The sequence below is a fragment of the Pagrus pagrus genome, assembly GCF_965226575.1.
Source record: "Pagrus pagrus genome assembly, chromosome: 17".
NCBI classification, from domain to species: domain Eukaryota; kingdom Metazoa; phylum Chordata; class Actinopteri; order Spariformes; family Sparidae; genus Pagrus; species Pagrus pagrus.
Window position 1 is genome coordinate 16,676,466 of NC_140201.1, and position 23,554 is coordinate 16,700,019.

At 40.6% G+C, this 23,554-nt stretch overlaps 1 protein-coding gene across 4 annotated transcripts in view; it reads left to right on the forward strand.

Annotated features, from left to right (window-relative positions):
* Nucleotides 1-23,107, forward strand: part of ppp1r9a (protein phosphatase 1, regulatory subunit 9A) — a 52,298-nt gene extending 29,191 nt beyond the window's left edge. For 2 of the 4 annotated variants that reach the window (XM_084379838.1, XM_084379839.1), the window contains exons 6-20: nucleotides 276-411; nucleotides 5,329-5,481; nucleotides 8,952-9,005; nucleotides 9,950-10,179; nucleotides 11,652-11,748; nucleotides 12,913-13,048; nucleotides 14,728-14,816; nucleotides 15,527-15,689; nucleotides 15,818-15,887; nucleotides 16,081-16,128; nucleotides 16,287-16,344; nucleotides 18,341-18,460; nucleotides 19,345-19,368; nucleotides 19,724-19,906; nucleotides 20,458-23,107. In XM_084379838.1, coding sequence (XP_084235964.1) covers nucleotides 276-411; nucleotides 5,329-5,481; nucleotides 8,952-9,005; nucleotides 9,950-10,179; nucleotides 11,652-11,748; nucleotides 12,913-13,048; nucleotides 14,728-14,816; nucleotides 15,527-15,689; nucleotides 15,818-15,887; nucleotides 16,081-16,128; nucleotides 16,287-16,344; nucleotides 18,341-18,460; nucleotides 19,345-19,368; nucleotides 19,724-19,906; nucleotides 20,458-20,643 — 1,747 coding nt within the window. In that variant the 3' untranslated portion in view covers nucleotides 20,644-23,107. The remainder of the gene's footprint in view (nucleotides 1-275; nucleotides 412-5,328; nucleotides 5,482-8,951; nucleotides 9,006-9,949; nucleotides 10,180-11,651; nucleotides 11,749-12,912; nucleotides 13,049-14,727; nucleotides 14,817-15,526; nucleotides 15,690-15,817; nucleotides 15,888-16,080; nucleotides 16,129-16,286; nucleotides 16,345-18,340; nucleotides 18,461-19,344; nucleotides 19,369-19,723; nucleotides 19,907-20,457) is intronic. The other 2 variants (XM_084379840.1, XM_084379841.1) reach the window with 2 other exon arrangements.
* The last annotated feature ends 447 nt before the right edge of the window (nucleotides 23,108-23,554 follow it).

Sequence of the window (23,554 nt, forward strand, 5' to 3'; positions counted from 1 at the left end):
CTACATTTCCCATAAACCCTTTCACTTCCTATTGCAACCCTTTGCTACAGAATCAGATTTTCTGAAATGAAAATGATGACAGATGGTGTAAAATGCATTCTGGAGGCTTGTGATGATAATTTTAACAGCTGTACTTACAACATAATTATTGAGTCATTAAATTAAAAGGCTCATGTAAATGCTGCAGTTATTACATGCAGTAGTAACTTTAATGTTTATAGCTGACATTGTGTATGTGTTGCCAGGGCTGTCTATAACAGCGCGTGTCGTTGCAGGTTTGTGATTGGCCGAGAGCGTCCGGGCCAGCAGAGTGAGGTGGCCACGCTCATCCAGCAGACCCTGGAGCAAGAGAGGAGACAGAGAGAGCTGCTGGAGCAGCAGTACGCCCACTATGATGCTGATGACGATGAGGTAATGACTACACATGACCCTGATACTAAAGTTTGAGTATTTCCAGTGTGCAAACAGGGAAAGATGCTACTTTAATAAACGGAACCTTATCTTATATTAATATGTATTTATTTTATATATAACTTTTTTCTACATATATTCATCTTTAAATATCTTTGAAATATCATTAAAAAAATGCACAGCTGGGATGGAAAGGCTCATTATATCGGCATCCATTTGAAGTTAATCTGCTATCAGTACACACTCTTCTTACACATGACACTATATCAGAAAAATGAGGTTTCTAGTTGTCACTTAATGTGAATCAGCTCCCTTTCATGACAGCTGACTTGAAGTTTTATCTTATTAATGCCATAAAACTGACTGACAGCAGGCTTTGATGCTGGCACACAAACACTCTCTCACAGACACACACACACACACACACACACACACTCTTAGAGGACACCATGTGAGCTTCAGTCCTAGAAAGCATCCCTCAGCGTTTCCCCCTCTCACTGTGCTGCTTACTCACAGCACATTTAATCCACCAGACACTGAGCTCATGGCCCTGCAACTCATGCTATCCGTGTGTGTGTGTGCCCTGGAGACACACATGTATGTAGACACGCTGTAAACACACCGTAGTAAAGTAAATCAATGCAAAGTGTACCCTCTCTAAACACATTTACATGCAAACACGCAGTCAGGCGTCTCTCCGTGCGGTATCTTCATCAGTGTTTGAAGTCTCTCATTTGCTGCTGAATGGTGGATCAAGAGCCTTCATGCATAAGAAAACTCGTCACCAGGGCCCAGAAGCTGATCCCAGCACTCCCATACTCACAGCCCCATTATAGAAATTTGAGGCTGGAATTCAGCCACTAACTGCGAGAAACCTCCCTCCGTCTGTTTTCTTCCTGGTCTCTGTCATCATCTCGATATTGACAGTGGTGGAGGACATGTTAATGTTGTTTACTTAAATATAATTACTACTGTGGTACTGTAAAAATACTCTGTTGCACGTAGAAGCCCTACATTGAAAATGTTACTTTTTAGTAAAAATATGCAGGTATAATCAGGAAAAAGAACTTTAAAGGTGTAATATGTAAGAATTATTGTTCAAAACATTAAAAAAATGAAGAAAAATGGACCTGGGCCTGAAAACCTCTTTTTCCCTCCGGTCCAAAGCTCCTGTGCTAGTTTATGTAAACACCAACACTCCCCTGGTAGTCTGGCTAGCTGCACAGCCAACTGAGCTAACAAGCTAACAGTAGCTACAGATCATGTACAGATGGATGTATAAAAGGAATAGCAGACAGCAGTTATACTGGCAATATGCTGCCCCTATGTGTTACTAGTATGGATTCAAGATGGCCAATTGGTTGGTTCTTAAAGCAACATTATATAGAAATTGGCATTTTGTGCAATTTGGCGCCCCCACAGTTTCTAAATGCAACTCCACTGTCTTAAATATAAAGCCCAGGTCTGTAACAATGTGTATGCTAACTACAAACAAAACTCATTACGTCGTAACAATGTTATATGTTGAAAACTTGGGACGGAGTGGCTGAGACAGAGACACCATTCATCCTATTACAAGACACTGTAGCATCAACATGATGTTGAAGCTGTTTTTTAAGCTAAAAAAGTTAAATAATGTTGCTTTAATTACTGTAAACTTGAATAAATATACTCAAAAAAAATTATTAAAATTAGGAGAAAAACTTGAGCTTTCTTTTCATTCAAATGAACAGCTTGTGCCACAGATCCCCCAAAGGACTAAAAAACATAAAAATGGTGATGGTATTCAAATTTTTAATCCATACATAGATTAGAAAAAGCTATAAGAACACTTAACCATCTATAACTGCCTACGTAAGTGCCGATAGGGTAAACAGTTACAAAACCATTACAAAGATCTATGGGGCAATAAAAGGAGCTCATCAATATTAATATCTCTATAAATATTAGAACGAGTTCTCACCGGGTGGGAGGTTATTTCTCACTCTGAGTGCTCCATGGGTAGATGTGACAGACAGCTCTTTATTGGTGCTGAGGGTCCTGTCCCAAGAGGAAGGGATGCTCCTTCAGTTAGCAACATCACACACACACACATCCGTCCATTTGTGTGTTTGATTATATCTAATCTAACACACATGCATGCCCATCTGTCAGCAGCTAAATCGAACACACAAGGGAAAAACATGTAGACACACACACACTAGAAAATATAATCTCAACTATTCCCATATTAACCTTTATTGTTGATTTATATGATTGTTAATTAAATTAGTTTGATTTTGAACTGTTATCTGGACAAAACAAGCAATTTGAGAAAATTGTGATGGTCATTTTACTGTGTTTTCTAATATATTATAAGCAATAAATAAATATCATTCATGAAAATAATCACAAGTTACAGCTTGAGACTGAGATACAATTATGCTTCTGTTACACATTATGTAAATGTGAAGCTGCAGAATAAAAGACGGCTTGTTCCACTCGACGCAACAAAAAGCAACACATCAATCAAGATTGAATAGAACTAGCGGATTTGCATTAACGTACTGGTGGATCAATTCTCTCATGGATTTCAAGACCAAAAACGAGACGCATGCACACACACACACATGCACACACCCACACACAAACACATGCACACACCCACACACACACGCTGTGTTTAGATCATATGGGATGAATGGTAAAGATGGAAAAGAGTCACATTTATCAGAACAGTTGCATGATTGCAAGGTTGGTCAAGTGAGGGTAAAAACGATGTGTAAATATCTGGAAGTACTTGTGTTGACATTTTAACAATAAATCCATAAAATGTAGGTGTAATTATCTTGAGCAGCCTATTTGTGGTTTATGTGAGGCATCCATTTTCTTTATTTTTCTTTATTATTTAGCGACTAGTCAGATATATTTTACTTATATTATTTTATTTATTGCACTTTCAGAAAAAGTTGATTTTCCCAGTCGTATTACAGATGTGGATGTTAGCCTGAACAATCTGTGAACTGCTAATTTTGATAACTCCCATATATCCTGAACACTGTTGTAAAAAGTAAAGTCATATTTAAGTAAAACCAAAGATATCATGTTAAAATATAAGTTTAGTCAAAGCAGGGTTGGAAGTAACTGATTACAGCTACTCAGGTAACACACACTAAGTCAAGGCTGCACACACAGTCAAAGGAGCAGCCAGCTCTTTCCCTCCAGTAAGTGACAGTCATTATGCCAACATCATGCTCATATTAGACATTCATAGTGCAGATCATCACACGCTGAGCACCTTCTGAAGAGCAAGCTTCCTCCTTAAATCGTCCCTTCCTGTCCTGATTCCTCATGCATGTGGTCACCGCTGGTGCATTTATCATATGCAAATGGCTGTTTGACTGCCCTCCCATGCATTTGACAGTTAACTCCACCTTCAGTAAATGGGGCCTTAATGTTGGATGCTGGTACCATGGCAACAAGCAAGCCTATTATGGAGAAGGGACGGCCATGCGTGCAAAGAAATCAGACCTGAGTGCTGTTATCTGAGTGGGAGATAGATGTAGGGAAATGCAGAGAAATAGATGAGGAGAAGATATAGGGCAAGCTGATGAGAGAGGAGATGAGACTGTGTGTGTGTGTGTGTGTGTGTGTGTGTGTGTGTGTGTGTGTGTGTGTGTGTGTGTGTGTACTACATGTGTGTGACAGATCAAGACAGAACGACAAGTAACTACAGAGACTTCAAATAGAAAGAGAGAAAAAAAGGAGAGTAGTGACAGAAAAATAATGAATTATGAATATTTACATGTAGATGATGACATGGAAAACAAGGACCGGAAGGGATAGGATCGTGTGATGTTAAGAGGGAGCCAGAGATGTTTTCAGAATAGCTCCACTGGAAATATCCGGCTCTGTTGGTCATCAGCCAAAGAGTGAATCAGCCAATCCATTTAGATCCGATGCCTAATGGCCAATGCCAACATTCATTATACAGTATTTTGAGAAAACAGAAAATGGCCTACATTAATCTCAAGCAGACAAAATGTTCAGTGTTTCAATCATTTTGAGTATTTTAAAGCTGTAATTAAAGATTGATTTAAAAATGCTAACATCTCCAAAGACACTATTATGGGCTCAAACCTCACCAGCTCCTGTAACCTCCTTAGACTTGAGGCAAGATGGTAACTTATGTTTAAAAGATAATAAAAAGTGACATTCAAATTTGGCCAGTAAAACTTCTCTTTTGGCTTATTTTTTATGAAAATGACACTCACGGCCGACTAGGCTGTCAAAGCAATTTATTTTGACAAAGTTCTGGCCAACTAAGTGGGTTAACCTAAGTCTTATATAACTGGTGGCATTAAAATAGCATTACTCATGCAAAGTAGAAAGTAAAAAAAAAAAAAAAAAAAAGAGGATGGCATGAGAAAAACGGCTGGGAATTCATGTTGGTGCTTGACACGCGATGTGCAGCAGGTAGTGCAACGTGATCGATGCACTCTGACTGGAGTAGCTTTGAGGAAAGATGTGTGGTAGAAGGATGAGGGAAGACAGAAAGAAAGAGAGAGACGACAAACAGATGCTGCAGTTGGATGTTTATTTAAAGTGTTTGTTTTGTTTTTGTTTTAAGTAATTTCCAGAATCCTCAGAGACCTTTATAACCATCTGGATGAATAAATAGTCTGTGTACTACGACATACTTTTTTTTTTTAACCCTTTTTAGGCTACGCAACCTTTTCCTAATCCAAACAAAGACGGTTGCTTTTAATTCTTTCATGCAAAATAATGTTATATTTTGGTTGTGTTTTACAAAAAAAGCAAGGACAACTGTCTCTCCAGCTATCTGGATTAGGAAATACACTAGGCCTAGATCTCAGAGTATTCTGTGCATGTGCAGAAAAGTCAACCACACGACTGACTTTGCATTTGTTATCACAGCAGACAGGAGAGTACGCCACAGATGAGGAGGACGCGGGGACGACAGTGCCAGGCGGGGAGAAGAGCATCGAGGTGTTTGACTTGCCGGAGACGGAGGACATCTTGTCTCCCTCGGAGTTAGACGCCACTAAACTCTACCAGAAGTTCAGAGAGGTAAACTCTACACGCTGTTAATCAGTGTGAAGATTACACAACTGATGGGAGCCCAGCACATTTTTATCTGTCAGTGCTTTGAAGAAATATATAAATATACCCTCACACCCACAAGAACAACCACAGAAGAAAAAGATCATTTAATTAAAACAACAAAAGATACCAACACAATGGATCCTATTACAACTGCTTTACTTGGCAGACTTCTAGTCTTTGTCAGGATCTAAGATCCGCTTACCCTCCCTAATTCCTAATCTGGATGATTAGAGGCGTGAACACAAACGCCATGTAAAACCTGTGCAGATTTCAACTCTAATTACCTGTGTTTGCTTAAAACCCACACATGAGGAGAAAGAGCGGACACTTAAACTTGCGTTTGAATCGATTCGTATCCTGAACTTGGCAGCTCTTCAAACAACCACCCTCTGAGAATAGAAACCCATTTTTGTTGAACTTTTGCTGCCATCGCTTACAATGAACTTGCCTTAAAATGCACAGCTATTAAATGGAAAAGTGAAATCACCGGCTGGTAACTCATTTATGCTTTTGTTGGCTGCAGAGACGCTGCTGATATTGATTGAACACTCCCGCACAGTTTTTGGCAGCGTAACACTTGAGCCCTTCTGCAGACTGCCACAATAGCTGTATGACACATTTAACAAATGGCTTCAGTTGCACCGCAGGCGCCACTGGGGATATCTAGTGAAGCTATAATGTAATCCCTGCTCACAGGATGTGTACATTTGTTCCATTTTCTAGGGATCTTGACCTCTCTCTCCCATTGTGTAGCTTTTACCTTCTGCTTCTGTTTAAAGGGCTCTCCATTTCCCACGTCTTCCTTGCTGCATTTACACACCCACAGAAAAGAAGAAGCCAGGCAGCTGGGAAATAAGCCTTTAAGAAACAAACGACAGCATGAAAGTGTGATAGTAAAAATGTTCTTGTAGTTCGACAGTGAACAAATCTCTTTTAAAATCTCTCTTTTATCTTTTTAATGTCCTTTAAAAAATGTTACTACCCACCAGGCTGCTGTTCAAGTCCATTTACTGTGTGATGATGTTTTGAACTATGTTCTGGAGGCAAGAGTCATCATAAATGCCTTCAGTCAACACAGACGCACTACTGACTGATTTACTTACACTTTCCTGGGCACGCACACGGCTGAATGCTCACACCAGAACCCACCGCCCTTCCCATCAGAAACTGTCGAACACTTGACATTTTTCTTCACTTTATTTCTCTGTTTTATAACATGGGGAACATGAGGTCACATGATTACACTGAAAGATATACACAGGAGTTGTTCGCCACAAAATGGCACCATTTCATTTACATTCACTTCTGTTTGATAGTCACACCCACCGTAGTTTCAGTTATTCATTAGCCAGGTATGTAACCCATTAAGCCCAACACTCTTCTCCCTTTTCTTTCTGTAATCTTACAGTGAATGTCATACGTTCAATACTGTCTGTGATATTTACAATATTAAGAAGGTGGGAGGCTCTTTAAGAAGCCGTCATCTTGTTATTGCTTTGTTATAAGCTTTTAAAACTTGAATTTAGGATGGTATTTATGTTATGTGCAAATAGTTTCAAAACTATTGATCAAATTTAATTAAGCCTGCAGGCGTCAACATATATCAATATAGATGGACTTCCATTACATTCAGTCCCTTGCCAAACAAGTTCTCACATCACCGGCAGATAAATCTCTCAGTATTTGTCATTATAGTCGAGTTTTTAAATCTGAAGTCTGTGGCGACCTTCCACGCTATGGAGCCCTGGTAGCAACAAGCAAAGATTGGTTTGCCAGAGCCGAAGGGGGAGAAACCGTAGTGACAGAGTGGGCTACAGCAACTAGGACTACGGCAGTGGCGATTGTCTCAAAAAAGCATGTAGACAGTGTTTGTGTAATTACTGTCACGAACAAAAAAAAGGGGGACAAAACTTAACATTTCGAAGTAATTTCATGAGATCACACCCTAAACTCTAAACAAGATGTCAAGAATAGCAAAAATGCCAAATATGACTTGCTGAGCTGAGGAAATGTGTTTAAAACTATGCCAATGTGTTTGAAAGATTTCAGTTTGATGTAATAGCGTAGCCAGAAGAAACATGGCACTTGGTTTTAAGCATCATAAAGCTTCAATTCACTTGGAACAAGCAAATACAGACTGTGAGCAAAATTATATTCTAACTTTAAAAGTACTTGCTGCTTCCAGTGGGAGTGATCCAGAAATCCAAAGTCCTCGTTTTGTGAAGAAAAACTTGAATGAAAAGGTGTCGAGTGTTGCTTTCTGCGCTGCAGAGGGATCGTAACAGAATGTGGGAATTTGTTACTAGAAAGACTTTTGAAGCTACAGACTCACTCAGACTGTTCGCTGCAATCTTACAAAGTTATTTTGTTAATTTGTCAAAAATATCTCATTACACTTTATATAAGACACAGTCATCCCAGAAAGTAGCACTTCAGTGCGTTAATGTGACCACTTCTTGGGTAATTTTCTTTACTTATTACAGGCAACAAACATCTTGTATTCATTGTATGTTTTTTTTACTTACCTTTGAAGTGCCACTTTTTCTGGTGTTGAAGCCTCATAATAACTGTGGAATGTGTTTTTGCACAGACGAGGAATGTGGATTTTGTCCACTTACTCTTACTCGTTCATTAAAGGCCAATTAGGACGGGATTATAACAGGAGGAATGATAAGAACACACAAAAGCTGTTGCCCCTAATGTTCATACAGGCTATTGTTTCTAGGATGGACTAAACCTATCCTTTAATGTGGGGAAAAAAAAATCAGACTTCAAAAGTTAAAAGAAAGTACGGTCATTGTTATTCTTCAAACTTCCTCCCCTCTTGTCTGTTTCTGCCTCACTTACTAGAGCCCTCATTTGCTCCTATTTCCACTTCTTTTGTTCCATATCCAGCTCTTTCTCTCCATCTCATTTTTATATCTGCTCGTCATTATCTTCCTCCGTGTCAGCCTCTAAATGACTGCTCATCTCGTCTTCCGTCCATAACTCTTTTGTCGCTTCCTCTCCATTTCCGACTCCATCTATCTTCCATGTTACACTTCAGAAAACATATAAGCCTTTCCTTTTTCTCTTAAGATCTTTTTTTTTCATCAGTTTTAGTCATTACTTTGGGAAAAAAAGGGACATTAACTCATAAAAAGATTTGTTCCCCGTTGCTCATGTAATTCTATGTCAAATGACTTTTTAAAGCTATCTAGATATTAATCTCCAGCATCTCTATCGTTCCATCTCTTGCCTCTCTTTGCCTCTCCTCTGAGAGTGTGTGTCAGCGCCGGAGCTGGGATGCTGTCAGGGGTAGGATGGGGTCGGCTGCCTCCGTCAGTCACACTGTATCGACAGCGGAGAGAGCCTGCGCAGCCATGCACTTGATTATCTGACCGCCCTCTCTTTTCTCTCCTGTCTTCTCTCTCCTCCGCCTCTGCTCCCAACAGCTCCAGATCAAACACACAGTGACCGAGGCTGAGATCCAGAAGCTCAAAAACAAGGTAAGGGATTAAAACTGATGCCGCCCATTGGTGCTGGTTGTGGACGCAAATGGCAGAAGTTTGTCAGAGGTCAAACTATTTGTAAGTGGGTGTGGGAGTGGTGTCAGGACAACAGGGGAGGCAGGGGAGTCATGTTTGGTTGGAAAGCTTTAGGAATGGATGTTGTTCAGCAGATTAGTTTACTAAAATAATTGCTGGTAAGGAATCTGTTTCTTCTGCAAATGTAGAAATCAATCAAGCTTATTTGAAGAGGCTAACTTTGCACTATATATAAAAAGTCTGTCATTGCATGTATGGTCGCAAATGTCTTTTAAGACAGTGAGAGCACCAAGTTTATTTCTTTTTCTGCAATGTTAATGGCTTACATTGATAAATTGGCAATTGACACGTCCAAGCAAGATTTAGAAAAGATCATCATGCTTTTATCCTTCGCAAGCTCGAGTACTGTAATGCACTTCTAACTAGCCTCCCCAATACGACCATAACATGACTACATCTCATTCAGAACGCTGCTGCAAGAATATTAACTTACACCAAAAAGAGAGAACAGATTCCTCCAATACTCCAGGTAATTAGTAAGTAATACATTTTTAAAGGAACCCTGCCAACCCTGTCTGTAAGTCACTCAGTGGTCTGGGCCCAAAACGTTTCATAGATATGTTTACTGAGTACAAGTCGGGCAGGTCTCTCACATCTGCAGGGTCTGCTCAGAGTTAAAACCAAGCATGGTGAAACCGCTGCAATCAGTTACCCTTGGAGCTAAGACTTACCTCAACTGTAAACCAAAGACTGTTCTATTTTCTACTGCTTCTAGCTGATCAGTTTTATGGTGCTTTTAGTAATTTTATTACATTGATTTTAAACTTGCCTGTACTTTTATTAAACTTGACTGTATTTTTATTAATCTGATCAGATTATATTGTGTTATTTTTGTCCCTGTCCAGTTGGCGTCGGTGGAGAGGGAGAAGCAGCGCTGGGAGAAAGAGAAGAGCCAGCTGAAGGCCAGCATCGAGGAGAACAAGGAGAGGATGCTGAAGCTGGAGAGCTACTGGATCGAGGCGCAGACCCTGTGCCACACAGTCAACGAACACCTGAAGGAGGCCCAGGCGCAGTACGGGGCACTGGAGAAGAAGTACAACAAAGCCAAGAAACTCATCAAGGACTTCCAGCAGAAGTGAGTATACCTGGGTCAAACTGGTCACCATAATCTACGATTGGGGAAGGAGGGATTAATGCGACTATAGCACGTTTCAGATTATTCTGATGGCATTTTTGTTTGCAGAAAAAGAGATAATTCCAGTGAGAATTTGTGCAGTCTTATGTTTTGCCTTTTAACCTCAGTGTTAAGTACAGCAGACAGGACGAGACTAAAGCTTCTTAGCTCAAGGTCGACTGACAAGCTTTTTCCAGAGCTGGGATGGAGTTTGCAGCATGGAACTGGTGAAAACAGGTCATATATGTCAGAGTTTGATGTAAACAGCCTCCTTGATCTTCTCTTTAACTCACTCTTACCTTTTACTCAGATACTGTATATTTGTGGGTATCCTAAATAATGTTGCTCCGGATACTTTATTCTTTGCTTTTCTTTCTTTATCTCTCGCGATATAATTTTACCTTATTCTTTTGATATAATTCTTTACCTTTATACATTATGTGTCATTGAAGGCACTCAGAGTGGAGAGCAGAGGAAGAATTTCATTGTACAGGGAGACTTCTCTTTAACTGTTCATATGACAATAAACGCTTTGACTTGACTTAACCTGTTTTGATCATAGGCAGCTTCAGTTATTGCGTCTTTAATGAGTTTTTGTTCATTTGCTTTGATTGAATGGAGCATAATGCAGTCAGAAAACTTCCTCTTCTCCACCGACTCTTTCACTTGCTGAGAGAGGCGCATCACAGCTTCAAATGAAACACCATTTTCATGTTTATTACAACACGTACACTTAAACCTTTTCTTGAATGAGTTCATTCAATCAAACCTGCCAATAAACATGCACTTTAGTTAATCATTTTAGATGAATTCCTTCATTATTCTTTTTACAGCCTCACTTTCTTCAATGAGTAGAAAAGACATTATCGAGTGGCAGAGCAGCTCTTTTTATAGCCTGAGTCTTGTCCCATTTCAACAGTAAGAGCCGTGTTTCCATTCTAATGCAGCGCAGCTCTCCTGCTTTTCACTGGGTTGATCTCTTTGGTCAGTCCCATCACAACCTCTCCAGCTCAGCTCCAGTCTGACTGCCTCTAATTGGCTCTGGCCCTGCAGGCCAAACGGAAGCTAACTGATGAAACAAACGCTCCATGCTGATCTGTAGAGAGAAAAGACAGCGAGCCCACAGACCAAGGGCAAAGCAGGCATGAGGAAATGGCAGAATTTTCTTAGGCATGCAAATTTATGTGTGTGTGTGTGTGTGTGTGTGTGTGTTTTAAGTGTAGATATGTGTTCACTACGAACAGCTGGGTCAGAGTGAACTGAGTCACAGTAAAATCCTGAAATAACCTCGGCTCCCTTATCGCCGCAGCTGAGCGAGAGGCAGGCCTCGTCACACATGGCAGAACACACACACACACACATACTGAGAGTGTATCTCCTGCGCTAACACACACCAGCACATTTACGTTTTGCCCTCCCTCTTGTCTTTCCAGAGAGGTGGAGTTCATCCAGAAGGAGGATGCGGAGAGGAAGCGACTGGAGGAGGCTGAGAAAGCTCACCTGGCTGAGATCCAGGGACTGCAAGTCAGGGTAAAGCAGATGTTTTTAACTGGGTTTCCATGGGGGGCTTAAAATCCTTGAAAATGTGTGAATTAGAGTGGGGAACATGTATGCCTTGAAAGTTTTGGAATATTGACAGGGGTCACTGAAAGTTCTTTGGATATTTTTCTTACTTAACATTAGTAAATAGGCTACGTTCTGCTGTCTGCATGTGTGTCCCGAGCAGCTTTTGAGATTGAGAAGTGTTCACACATTCAAGCCTCTCACTCTTATTTGTTGTCTTTGGGCTTCTGTAAAGCCTACTTATTATTCCTGGTGTTGTAACAGTAATTAACCTTGATCCGTGTGTCAAAGTTTGCTGTTTTGGGGTCATTGAATTTGAAGTAATTGGGCATGCAAAGCCCTTGAAAAGTCCTCAAATCTGAGAATACAGAACCCTATTTGAAGTTTAACATGTCCGTCTCTCACCTCCATCCTTCTCTGCATGCCTGTCTATGTTGTTAGTTGTTTTGTCTGTCTGCAGGATTGACCCCTCATGTGTGCTGCAGTACTTCTGTGTTTAATGATCAAGATCATTGGGTTTTGCACGTTTTTCAGAGACTCTTTCCAGTGATTAACGTGATCATGAGCATCTGAAATATCTGTACCACTTCTCCCACATAGAGAAAGCTTTCCTGCTCTTCAGACAATGACAGCACTTTGGCCCCTGGTCGGCTCCCTTGTTACACTCTGTATTGATTTTTTGTTTTCCTAGTCTAAAAACATGACAGTTGGGTTGATTTTTCCTCAAGTCTCAGGCCTTGCCCCACAGTTGAATGGGCAGTCAACCCGACTGCACCCTGCTATTATTCTGCACACTGAGCATCCATTCTCCGACTGCACTGCATTGCTAAGGGTGAATGGTGAAGTGTGGCTCAGGCTAGAGTGGTGAGGAAAGAGTATAATCTTGAATTTAAGCCAAGGGCGAGACGGGAGGCTTTAACTAAACATGATCAAATGAGGTGTAGAGTCAAACACTATTCATGTGCACTTGGCTGACCACTGTGAGACACTTAAGTATTTCCAAATGGAATCAAAAGATGAATTATGTGCTCCTCATCATGTAGGCCACTTGTTTCCATGCTTTAAAGCAGCTGTTTTGACAGGTAAAAGCCTCCGGCTGATTAACATTGATCTGTTCTTGTCCCTCCACAGATCGCAGCGTTAGAGTCAGAGCTAATGCAGCTGATGAAGCAGAACGGCATCCAGGTCAACAACAACAACAGCAACAGTGCTGAAAGGCTGAGCGCTCAGCAGTACAGTCCTAAAAGGGCTGCAGCACAAGCCAGAGGTTTGTTTGTGCGGGGACAGGGTCGTCGTTATGTTCGTACAATTCAGAAGGATAGTTCTACACTTTAAATGGCTGTTTTGTTCAAGAGTTACATGACAAGATCGACACAACTCTCACCTCTGTTAGCTTAGCTTAGCATAACGACTGAAAACCGGGGGAAACAGTTAGCCTGGCTCTGTCCAGAAGTAACATATTCAGCCGGTCAGCACCTCAAAAGCTCTCTAATTAACATGTTAAATCTCACTTGTTTAATCTGTACAGAGGAGAAAGTTTAATAACAACCTGAGGTTTTTTATAAGAGGGTTACGTGCGGAACTGTTTCTTGGTGGGGTGCATTGACTTCCAGAAATCACTGCTGGTTTCCTGTCTTTTGTACAGATTACACTAACAACGTGTTAAGTAGTGAGTTTCAGAGGGGCTGGTAGGCAGATTTTATCGATGGAGTAACGCTAGCGATTTCTCCCTGCTCCCAGTGTTTGTGCTAAGCTAAGCTAACAGAGCACTGGCTGTAGCTAGTAGTACTGGCTGAAGAGAGCAGTACCGATTTTTTCTTTTATCTATCAGCAAGTTAGAGTGTAAGCACATTATCCAAAACATAATCCAAAGTACATGTATTTATGTCTGATGTGCCCTACTGCATTTCTTGTTTAATTAAAGCAGTGGCTCTCTAACTTTTTCTGGCGTGCCCTCATTAACAGTGATAAGGGAAACAACTTATTAAATAGGAATAAGTTGAATTTTAAAGTCAGCAGGATAGCATCAGCAAACTCTTGTTTATTTCCCTTTTTTTTTCTAAATCCGTGGATTCAACGGAGCGAAGTTGCCCTTTACCTTTTCTTTGCCCCAGCAGTTCATCGACCATTCTTGCCCTTTGAAGGACAAAAATTGCTCTCAGAGTTTATGTTTGTTGTAAACATAAACTCTTACTACACACACACAGAATGCATTACATACACAGAGAGTGAGGCCTGGATCACTTAAGGCACGCAGTAGCTTCATTTTGGACCACCGGAAACAAAATAACAAACACGTAATCCCTTTTGAGCACATCTGTCTGCCTTTGTTCTCCTCCAGTCTTTTTAAGCTCGGCTGGCTTTATTTCACCGGCTGCATCTGTCAGAACGGAGCATGCACGGAGAAGTGCCGTATCTGATACTGTGCGGTGCAGACGGGGTAACAGAGTGATTGAATCTGCATTGATGCGAATAATGCAGCCCATTATGCAATATTAAAAAAAAGGAGGGGACCGACTGAGGGAGATGGCTGAAACAGGATATAAAGGAGAAAGAGGGAGAATGTGGGAGGAGAAGACAAACGTATCTTTCAAATTTAAGCGATTTCAGTTTTTGTCTCATCTGACAGCGTCTCCCTGTGCTCCCAAGAAATGAACATAAAAATGATAATTGCCTGCCTAATTAATAGTGTTACTTTGCAGGCAAGACTTGATATTTTAACTGAGTTGATGTATTTTTAATAGACTTATTTAATGGGGATGTCAACACCGGGGTCAGGCCGACTCAAGTGCATCTTAATAAGAGTGGGAAGAAAAATTAAAAACATGCACATAATTAATGGACGAATAATTTGATGAACGTGTCAGCTTAATCACAGTTGTTTTTACTTTCTTTTCTTTGTGTGTGTGTGTGTGTGTGTGTGTGTGTGTGTGTGTGTGACTCTAGACTTGAGGGAGGGCTCTCCCCATTCACCGAGCAAAAAGAAGAGCTACAGGGGAGTCGCCCGAGACAGCATCAGCTCCACCGAGGGAGAGGTTTGTATTAAAACACACACACAAACACACACACACATACTGTACATGCAAACACAGCATCATTAGCAACATTCTGATGAAATATTGATCAGATGTGATTTTTAATAAAAACAAGCGCTATTTTTCTGATTAGAATATTCTCACGTTCGACATGTCATTTAATTTCACCACAAGGTGTTTGATCAGTGTGTGTGTGTGTGTTGTGTGTGTCTGTCTATAAGCCTGTTTGTGTGTCTTTAACCCCTGTCCATTCCACTTTATCCCCTTAATGGATTAATTGCCGTGTTTTGCTCTGTGGCACTAATTGAGTCTGTCACAACTTATTGTCTCTCCCAGTGTGATAATAACAGCCACAGTCTTTTTTTCTCTGGATGAGAGGCTCTCGTCTGGCTAATGCTGTCACTTAACTCAGCTAGAGCAGGACCGAGTTCAGATCGGATAAACAACTCCGGAAAAGTGGATCAGAATTGGCAGGGACACAGAAAGCAGGCAGCGTGAGGCTTCCAGGGAAAAAGAGGGCGAGGAATTAGAAAATGGTGAAAGTATGTCAAGTGACTTCTTTCAGATTAGTCTGCCACTCTGGCTGTTCGCATCAGTTTTACTTTGATTGCACTTCTGTGACCGCTTCTGAACCCTTGCTTTCCTCTCTTTCAAATTACTTTTCCTTCTCCCTTCTATACAATTTGCTTCATCTTTACATCTTTCTTTAGGTCTCAGAGGGGCACGGCAGTCCAGCGCACAGTCGTTCCGGTTCGATTCGTAGTGTGGCCTCTTGTGATGGAGGAGCCACGGTCCTCAGAGGGCATGGCAGTGCAGAGAGCTCCCCCAGACGAACGCTGCACCCGCCGTCCACCGCAGGAGCCCTGCAGGACGGTTAGTACACCTGCACCCTCACTACATCATGTACTAAATTTCTCTCATTAACATACGTCTGTGTTTGCTATGTAAGCTCATCAATTAGGAGTAGGAGTAACCTCAATGTGGGGTGTTTGTGATCGCAGGTTCTCACTCTCCTGCAGTGTCGAGCCCCGCCCACGGTCTGGATGAACACAGACAAGCTCTGGACCCTGGGTAAGAAGATAAATAGTGGAATGACATGTTTTAGGATACAGAGTGTAATTTATTATTTCAAAGGGTTAACACTGTCAGAGTTGTACTAGTAATGAGGAAAACTAGACAATAGGGGTGACATATTCATATTTCAATGTTCAGCAGAATACATACGGTTAATATGTTTTCTCACTCTACCTTTTGTCCCGTTCAGATCCTCCCTCAGGAAATCTAAAGATCCCAGAGCCTCACCTGGAAACAGGTAATTAACAATTCCATCAGTTTACCAGTGTTATTTTCCTGCTGCTGTTCAGGTCCTGAAACTGTTCATGAAGGTGTGGTACAGTACAGTAATCGTCACCACTGACCGCTATCTAATTACTCCCTCCCTCCATTTCTCCCTCTCTCTCTCTCTCCCAGCTCCACAGAGCCGTCAGCAGAGGACAGCCCGGAGAAACTCAAGGCCAAGGTACATGAGGTCTGGCAACTGTAAATCCAGCAAATAATGATTCACTTGACAGATACTATGCAGTGAGGACATTAAAGGACACTTTGTTTCGCCCTCCAGTCAGAGCAGGCTTTTTGCCAGACCTACAGTACACAGTTATAGTCACATACTGGAAGTTTAATGACAAGTTTTCTTATGATGTTATTTCTGTTGAACAGACCTCCCTTTCATGGCCCCACTTCTTCTCCTATTCATATTACTTGGTATTGTATTCTGTTGTGTTTTGTTCCATTATACACCTCAATCCACTGAAATGAAAATGAGTTGGTCCTCTAAGAGGTAAACGGTTTGTTTTAACAAAGGGAATTATTGTACTGCAATTATAGAAATGCGTGATTGCATTGATAATCCTAAGAAAATCAATCAGGAAGCCCTCTTAATCCCAAATATCTCTCAACTGTCTGTAAAAAATGTCCGTCTGGTAATCGTATGGCTGGTTTTAAAGGAGCAGTTCACCTCAAAATCGAAAAGACATACAGTAGGAGCCGTGCATCTACTCGTGGATGAGAGGCTCGTGCTTGTGACAGTGCAGAATGTTAACATTAATGGCGTCCTCCTCAGCTGAGCTGTAACTTTAGCTAGTTTAGTTAGCTAAGGTAGATAGCGCCCTGTCCATGAGCGGTAATACAGTTGGCAGGTTTAGTTCAGTAGGAAGAAAATAGTTCCTACATGAAATGTGCCAAGAACAAGGCCTGTGGAGTAACCGGGTCATGATTTCTGGAAAGACACACCGCTGTTGAGTTTTCCATATGTAATTATTTGGCATTTTGAGCACCACAAGCCAAATTCTTTCTAGTTCCATTCTATTCAAGAGACGGTATACATCTCTGCAGCCAATATCTCCAAAACTTGGCAACTCGCACCAAAACAATCTAGAAAAAAGTGTATTTTTAATTTTGGGGTGAACTGTACCTTTAGTATTCAATTCCAAATTTGTGGAAACATCTTGAATCAGTTACATGTAATACTGATACGATGTGATTGATGCTGTTACCATGGACATTTGTTGCATTGGAGGAATTTGCATGAAAACTTTTTCTAATCCAGTGTCAAATCAGATGTATGTAGTTACCAGGACTGGAGATTGTTTTTGATTCTGTATTCTCTCTCCAAGGACATGCTCTCAGCCTAATATGAGTGCACATCAGACGATAATGTATGCCCAGTGATAATTATGTTGAGCTTTTAAGTAAGGATTCAGCCCCAAAAGCTCAAAATCTGAACTTGCGAGATTATTCTCGCTTTCACCACAGACAGCGCTGAGATTCAAAGACCTCCCTCCAGCTACACTGTATAGCTAAATGTAAGACAAAGCTCTACACGTTTAACTCAGAATCTTATATAAATGTAATCTTTGACGTCCCAGTAAATCTCTTTTACTCAGAAGAACAATGGATAAACTGATAAAAGGAGGTACAACACACTATTAGTTTAAACATGATGTTTTGACCTTCATCTGATATTTCCCGGCAGCAGCTTGTCTCTGGATGTTTCAGCGTACGTCCTGGACCTTAATACTGTAATTCCATCAGTGTCCACGCTCTCACACACTCACAAGGACACACAGAGGGAGAGAGAGGAGGAGAAATAGAGGGATTTTTGGAGTTGGAAAGCATCCAGCTCAATCATTTCCAGCCACTAATCACATTCACAGTTTCCGCCATAATGGCACGTCTTAAAAATGAGGGACGTGCACAACCGTGCCTTCTTCAAGTCAATCAAACATCTTAAATATGTTAGTCTAATGTACTTTTTATTGACTGTCAAATATTAGGAAGAAGCACGTAAGTCATCGTGTTGCATGCTCAGAGGAAAAGTCTTGATTCTCTTGATTCATTCACTCCTCGTTAATTCTCCCTGTTTAAGAAATTGAAATAGAGTAGCACTCCATCTAATCAACTCAATTCAGCCTCAGAGCCAGTTGGCTCTCACCACCAGTCTTATAAGTGCACTGTTGATTTCTCAGGGACCCACTTTGAACGATGATCTGAGTGCCAGCAGCAGCAGCTCAGCGGAGATCAGCGGGCTGCTAAATGAAGCGAAGACATCGGGACGCTCGCAGACGCTGATGCTCTCCTCAGACGAGGTACACAAACTTAAAATATTTATATTCAATATTTAATATTTAAAATATAAGTTCACCTTTTGGCAAGGTGATGATAGCTCCAAATAATCATTATATCCACATTACGGATGATTATTTATCAAAACTCTAACACTGTGTTAATATTTTGTGAAACTACCAATAGTCATCCCTACAATATTGAGTTATTTGATCAAAAAAATGTTGATATTTGATTATGTCACCCAGTCCTAACATTTATAAAGTGCTTTAGAGAATATTTCAAATGATCTAGATATGTACTGTGTATCGCAAAAGAGCCTAAAGATATTGCAATATTATTTTTAAGGGGCAATATGTAGTTTTAGAGAAGAAAAGCAATCACAGAAATGTAATATTTACAATATGAATGAGGTAGTAATACAAACTCAGAAGTATTTATCTTTTCCTTAACTGAGTAAACAAGCTGTTCTCAGAGGATAATAAGGTTCCCGGAACAGTTTGGAGCTAGAAAGGTGGCAGGGTCCGCCAAATATAAACAAAGTTAAACAATATGAAAATGAACTAAAAAATGTCGGCATCTGTCAGGTCATTTTTTGTAAAGACATTTTGCAAAAACATTTAAATGCAAGCAACATCTACATTATACATTTTCTCCCACAATGCACCTCTTTATTCTTTTTTCATTTGTGTCATTTGTGCCCCCATTTATAATCTTTATGGATTTCTCTGCAGCTTCTCTCACATTCCTCTGGCAGAAAACAATAAGCTAAAAATCATCGCTCCACTTAAGTCTCATTGTATTCAAACGCTGGCCGAGGCTGCTGGAGTGAAAGCCATATTGTTTTGTTTTTTTCTCTGCTAACAAGCCAGTCATCTTCTTTTGTTTCCAATGCTGCCACATTCAGAGCCTGGATATGATAGATGATGAGGTGAGGCTGAGGCTACAGGCCTCCAGAGGCTTGTGTGTTACTGCATGCGTGTTTTTGTGTCCGCTGAGTGTAGGCCATTTGTCTGCGTCTCGTTCCCACGCATCATTCATGGTGAATTTTTCGTGTCCCGCAGGGTGATATGTGTCGCTACAGGATACTGTCACTTGGGAAATGTGTTGAATGTGTTGTTGATTTCATCTGAACTCATTAAATGTTAACAAGCGTTGTGATTAAGCATTCTGTAGAAGGTTCACTGTTAGTACACGGTTAAACACAGTAAAATATGTTCGAGTTGGAAGGTTTTCTGCCTCTTTCTCACTGCCCCCGTCTGTCTCTCTCTATTGTATTTATTCAGATCCTTGACGAGGCTCAGTTTTCAAAGCAGTATCAGTGGCAGAGCTGCAGCATCACAGAGTGGACCTCCCAGCAAGTGGCCCGCTGGCTCACGGGCCTCAACTTAGAACACCATATCCCAGAATTCACTGCCCAAAACATAGATGGAGAACAGCTGCTACAGCTGGAGAGCCCTGAGCTCAAGGTCAGCTATCATGTTTATTCAATGAATTGTCTTAATTTATTTTATATATTTATTGACTTTTATTTAACTTAACACTTTGTTTTATTGCTGTAAGTCTTGCAAAATTGTATTTATTGTCTACTTTTCTTCCCTTTTTTGTCTGTGCCATTATTATTTTGCTCTGCGACGCATGCACCCCTAGAGAGAGCAAGCATCGCTCTAAATTTTAAAACACTGATTACTGCTCACAGTAATTAAGGCTCACCAGATCTAGGATCTGCATCAAATTGCACTATATATGCCAGATTTTTTTCTGTCAAGATCCACAAGTTATTCCCTGAGAAATGATCAAAAATGTCAAAAAACACAATGTTAAAGAAAGTGAGAATAAAAATTCCTGGATTCGTCCCTTTATCCCAGTCCTCACCAAAAGTTAATGGGGTCCATTCTGGGCTGAGACCCATCCTCCATCCAAGTCTCATGGAAATCTGTTCAGTAGTTTTTGTGTAATCCTGCTGACAAACCGACCAACAAACGGACACAGTTGTAATATCAATACTCATTTCTTTCAGGCCCTTGGAGTTACTTCTTCCCAGGACCGTGCCCTGATCAAGAAAAAGATCAAAGACCTTAAAGTCCTGATGGAGAAGGCCAAGAGGAACAGAGAGAAAGTGGAGAAACAGCGGGAGAAGCTACGGAAAAGAGAGCTGGAGCAGCAGCAGCAGAGAGAGGTGCGCAAAGAGTGCGCGACAGAATGAAGTGAACTCTTAGATCACCTCCTGCTTTACTGTAGCACCACACCAAGTAGCATCTCGAGAAACGGAACGTCAAGAGGCCCCGAAAGTGAACCCTGAGGGACGCCTACTCAGTAGTTCAATAGTTCTCAGTGGTGGAGCTACACACCCAACTGTTGGACAATGTGGAGTGACTTTTTTCACCAAGCAAATTAAACCAAAACGAGCAGTTGGATAATAGGATGCTACCCCGCTCATTCATTTGCCTCATTTTACGCCCACCCTGTGTTTTTAGCCATTTTAAGAATTTACTCAGTTCTATTTATTTTTGCTGTTTATTGCTGTAAATGGGGTTTATTTATTCCTATCCAGAGTAAGTCTGTGAAAGTGCACCTCATCCTCAACCCATATCATCTTCAGAGCCGTCTGTGTTACCCACCACAGCACCTTTAGACATGACGACCATGTACATGTACAGCGATGAATACAGATACTAATATGTCTGACGTGCCATTTTGATAGACTTGTGTATATCCTGTTCAGCTAGATAGATCAGCGGAGTCTCTCACATACAGGTCGAGCCTGTGTGGTGGAACATATGAGGCAGTATTCATCTCCCACCACTGGGTGTCCCCATGCTGCTTACTCTCACTACTGAAGAAGGCAACACTGGAACTGAGGAGGGAGAAACAAACGAACACTGGAAGTGCAAACACTGTAAATTTAACCTCTGTTCTGGCTTGTCCAATGCTCCTTACAGTATACATGTACCATACTGAAGCAATTCACAAAGTATGAATGACAACAAGGACATATTGTGCTCACTGGACTGGTTTTAATGGAGACTTCAGGTACAATATAATCATGAAATTTGTATCTTACCAATCCCGTACCACAAAAACAACAACAAAAAAAGTTAAAATGAAGATTCCTGCTTATATGCATAATGTTGCTTTGACTCCACTTGTAACCTGCTTTTGACCTCTTTTTATATCCTCTCTCAATAACAAAGTAATACCCCGCCGCTGCCTTTAGAAATTCTAGAGTAGTAGAATTTTTCTGAACTCTACCCGCTTCTGTGTGAGTGTCGAAACACATACAGTAGACTAAACATTTCTAATTGTCTATTATTGTTTCTTTCATTAAAATGACAGGTCACCATGCAAATTACTTTGGAATAATATTTAGGAATGCTGCCATATAGAAGGACACGTGCAGTGGGTCCGGAAATTGTCTTAAAAAAATAATCGTACTACTGGTGTTACACTGGAAATTGCACCCGATAGATGCAATATAGTTTTGATTTTCTTATGAAACCGGTTCAGTAAGACTTAACATTTTTGATTAACTTGTTAGATTTAAAAGAATATACCTTTGAAATTATTTTGACATATGTATTTTATGCAATTCTTTGTTTTAGGATTATGAAGCTCACTGAGAGACGTGTTCCCTGTGTTACTTCTTTATCATTCCCGAGAATCATTCCGTAGGTTTACATGAAATATAGAGACTCCAGTGTCACCGTGATAAAAAAAAAAAACTAAGGCAGCTCTGGTTATTTGAGTCCCTTTTTGTCCTACAAGGGCCCTGCCTGGTGCACTGTTAAGAACAAGAAGAATAGTTACAGATACCTCCATGCAATGCCACATTAACACAGGTATCACTGATCTCTTAATGTTATTATTTATTTATTTCTGTATTTAATGAAGCAACTGACTACTGTTTATGATAACTTATACAAAATAAGAGTATTATTAACACCTAATAATGATTTATCCAGAATTGTATGATTACTTCCTATTGCCAAAACATAATTAAAACTGTTCATGAAAAGTGATTTCCAATGGTTGTCGAATGGAGGATTTGAAGAAAACACAGTAAAACTTTCCCATCGTGCTTGTGGTTTTCCTTTAATACAACCATAGTGCTGCTCCAGTAGTGCTAGTCCAATAAACTGCTCATGATGTGTTCTTAGGAAAATTTTGTAACTCTTGAACCTTTCTGTGGATACCTGCCTCCCCTCCCCCTGTCGAGTCAGTCAGCCGACTGCACTCCTTTGACTCTTTTGTATGTATAGTAAAACACTGAGAGCAATACGCTGTAAGAATCCTAAAGAAGCCTTGTTTTCTATTTTGTCCGTGTGTGTGCGCAGTTTGTCTGAGGAGGCTAAAAGGTCCCACCTGAGGCCAAAAATGTGATTCCGGATATTTTCTACGTGCTTTACTGACTATGGATGAGACCCTGTTGCTCCTGGCAGGCAACAGATACACGTGTTTGAGTCGTGTCTGGAAGGGTTTGTCTTTCGTGTGCATAAAGAGCAAAAGATAATCGCCACAAACTGCTAACCATGCTTTCCCTCTTCTCAAAAGCTGTGCTTCTCCTCCCCTTCCTCCTTCTTTTGTCATTACCCTGCTCTCTTTTCGCATTCTAGAAAAAAGTTTGAAAGGGCAGCTACCTGTCACACTGAATAAAATGTGCAGCCACTGTCCATAGTTTGTTTCTTACTTTTTTCACCACTTGTCTGACTTTCTCTTCCTGAGTTTCGGTGTTAATTTGTTAGCCCGAGACAGAAATCTGTCACTTGCAGTCAAAAAAACCCCCAAACATTTTATGACCCTTATGATTGTTTGACCCTTTGTTGTTTTTCTTAGTTTATATTTTGTCAATGTAAACCTGATAGTTTACAATTTTAAAAAAATATGTATTAGCGTTAGCTAGCTTAGTTAGCTAGTTTCTTATCCGTGAGTAGATGCAGGTTTTCTGTCTGCACAGTGATGCCACTGGCAGATGTAGTTTGGTCAAAAATAATAATAGTTCCGACTTGAAACTCACAACAAGGCCGGTAGATCATCTCAAGTTACAGGGTCATGCTTTCTCAAAAGAGACATTGCTGTTGAGTTTTTCAGATGGTATTTTTTTTTTTACAAGTTGATTT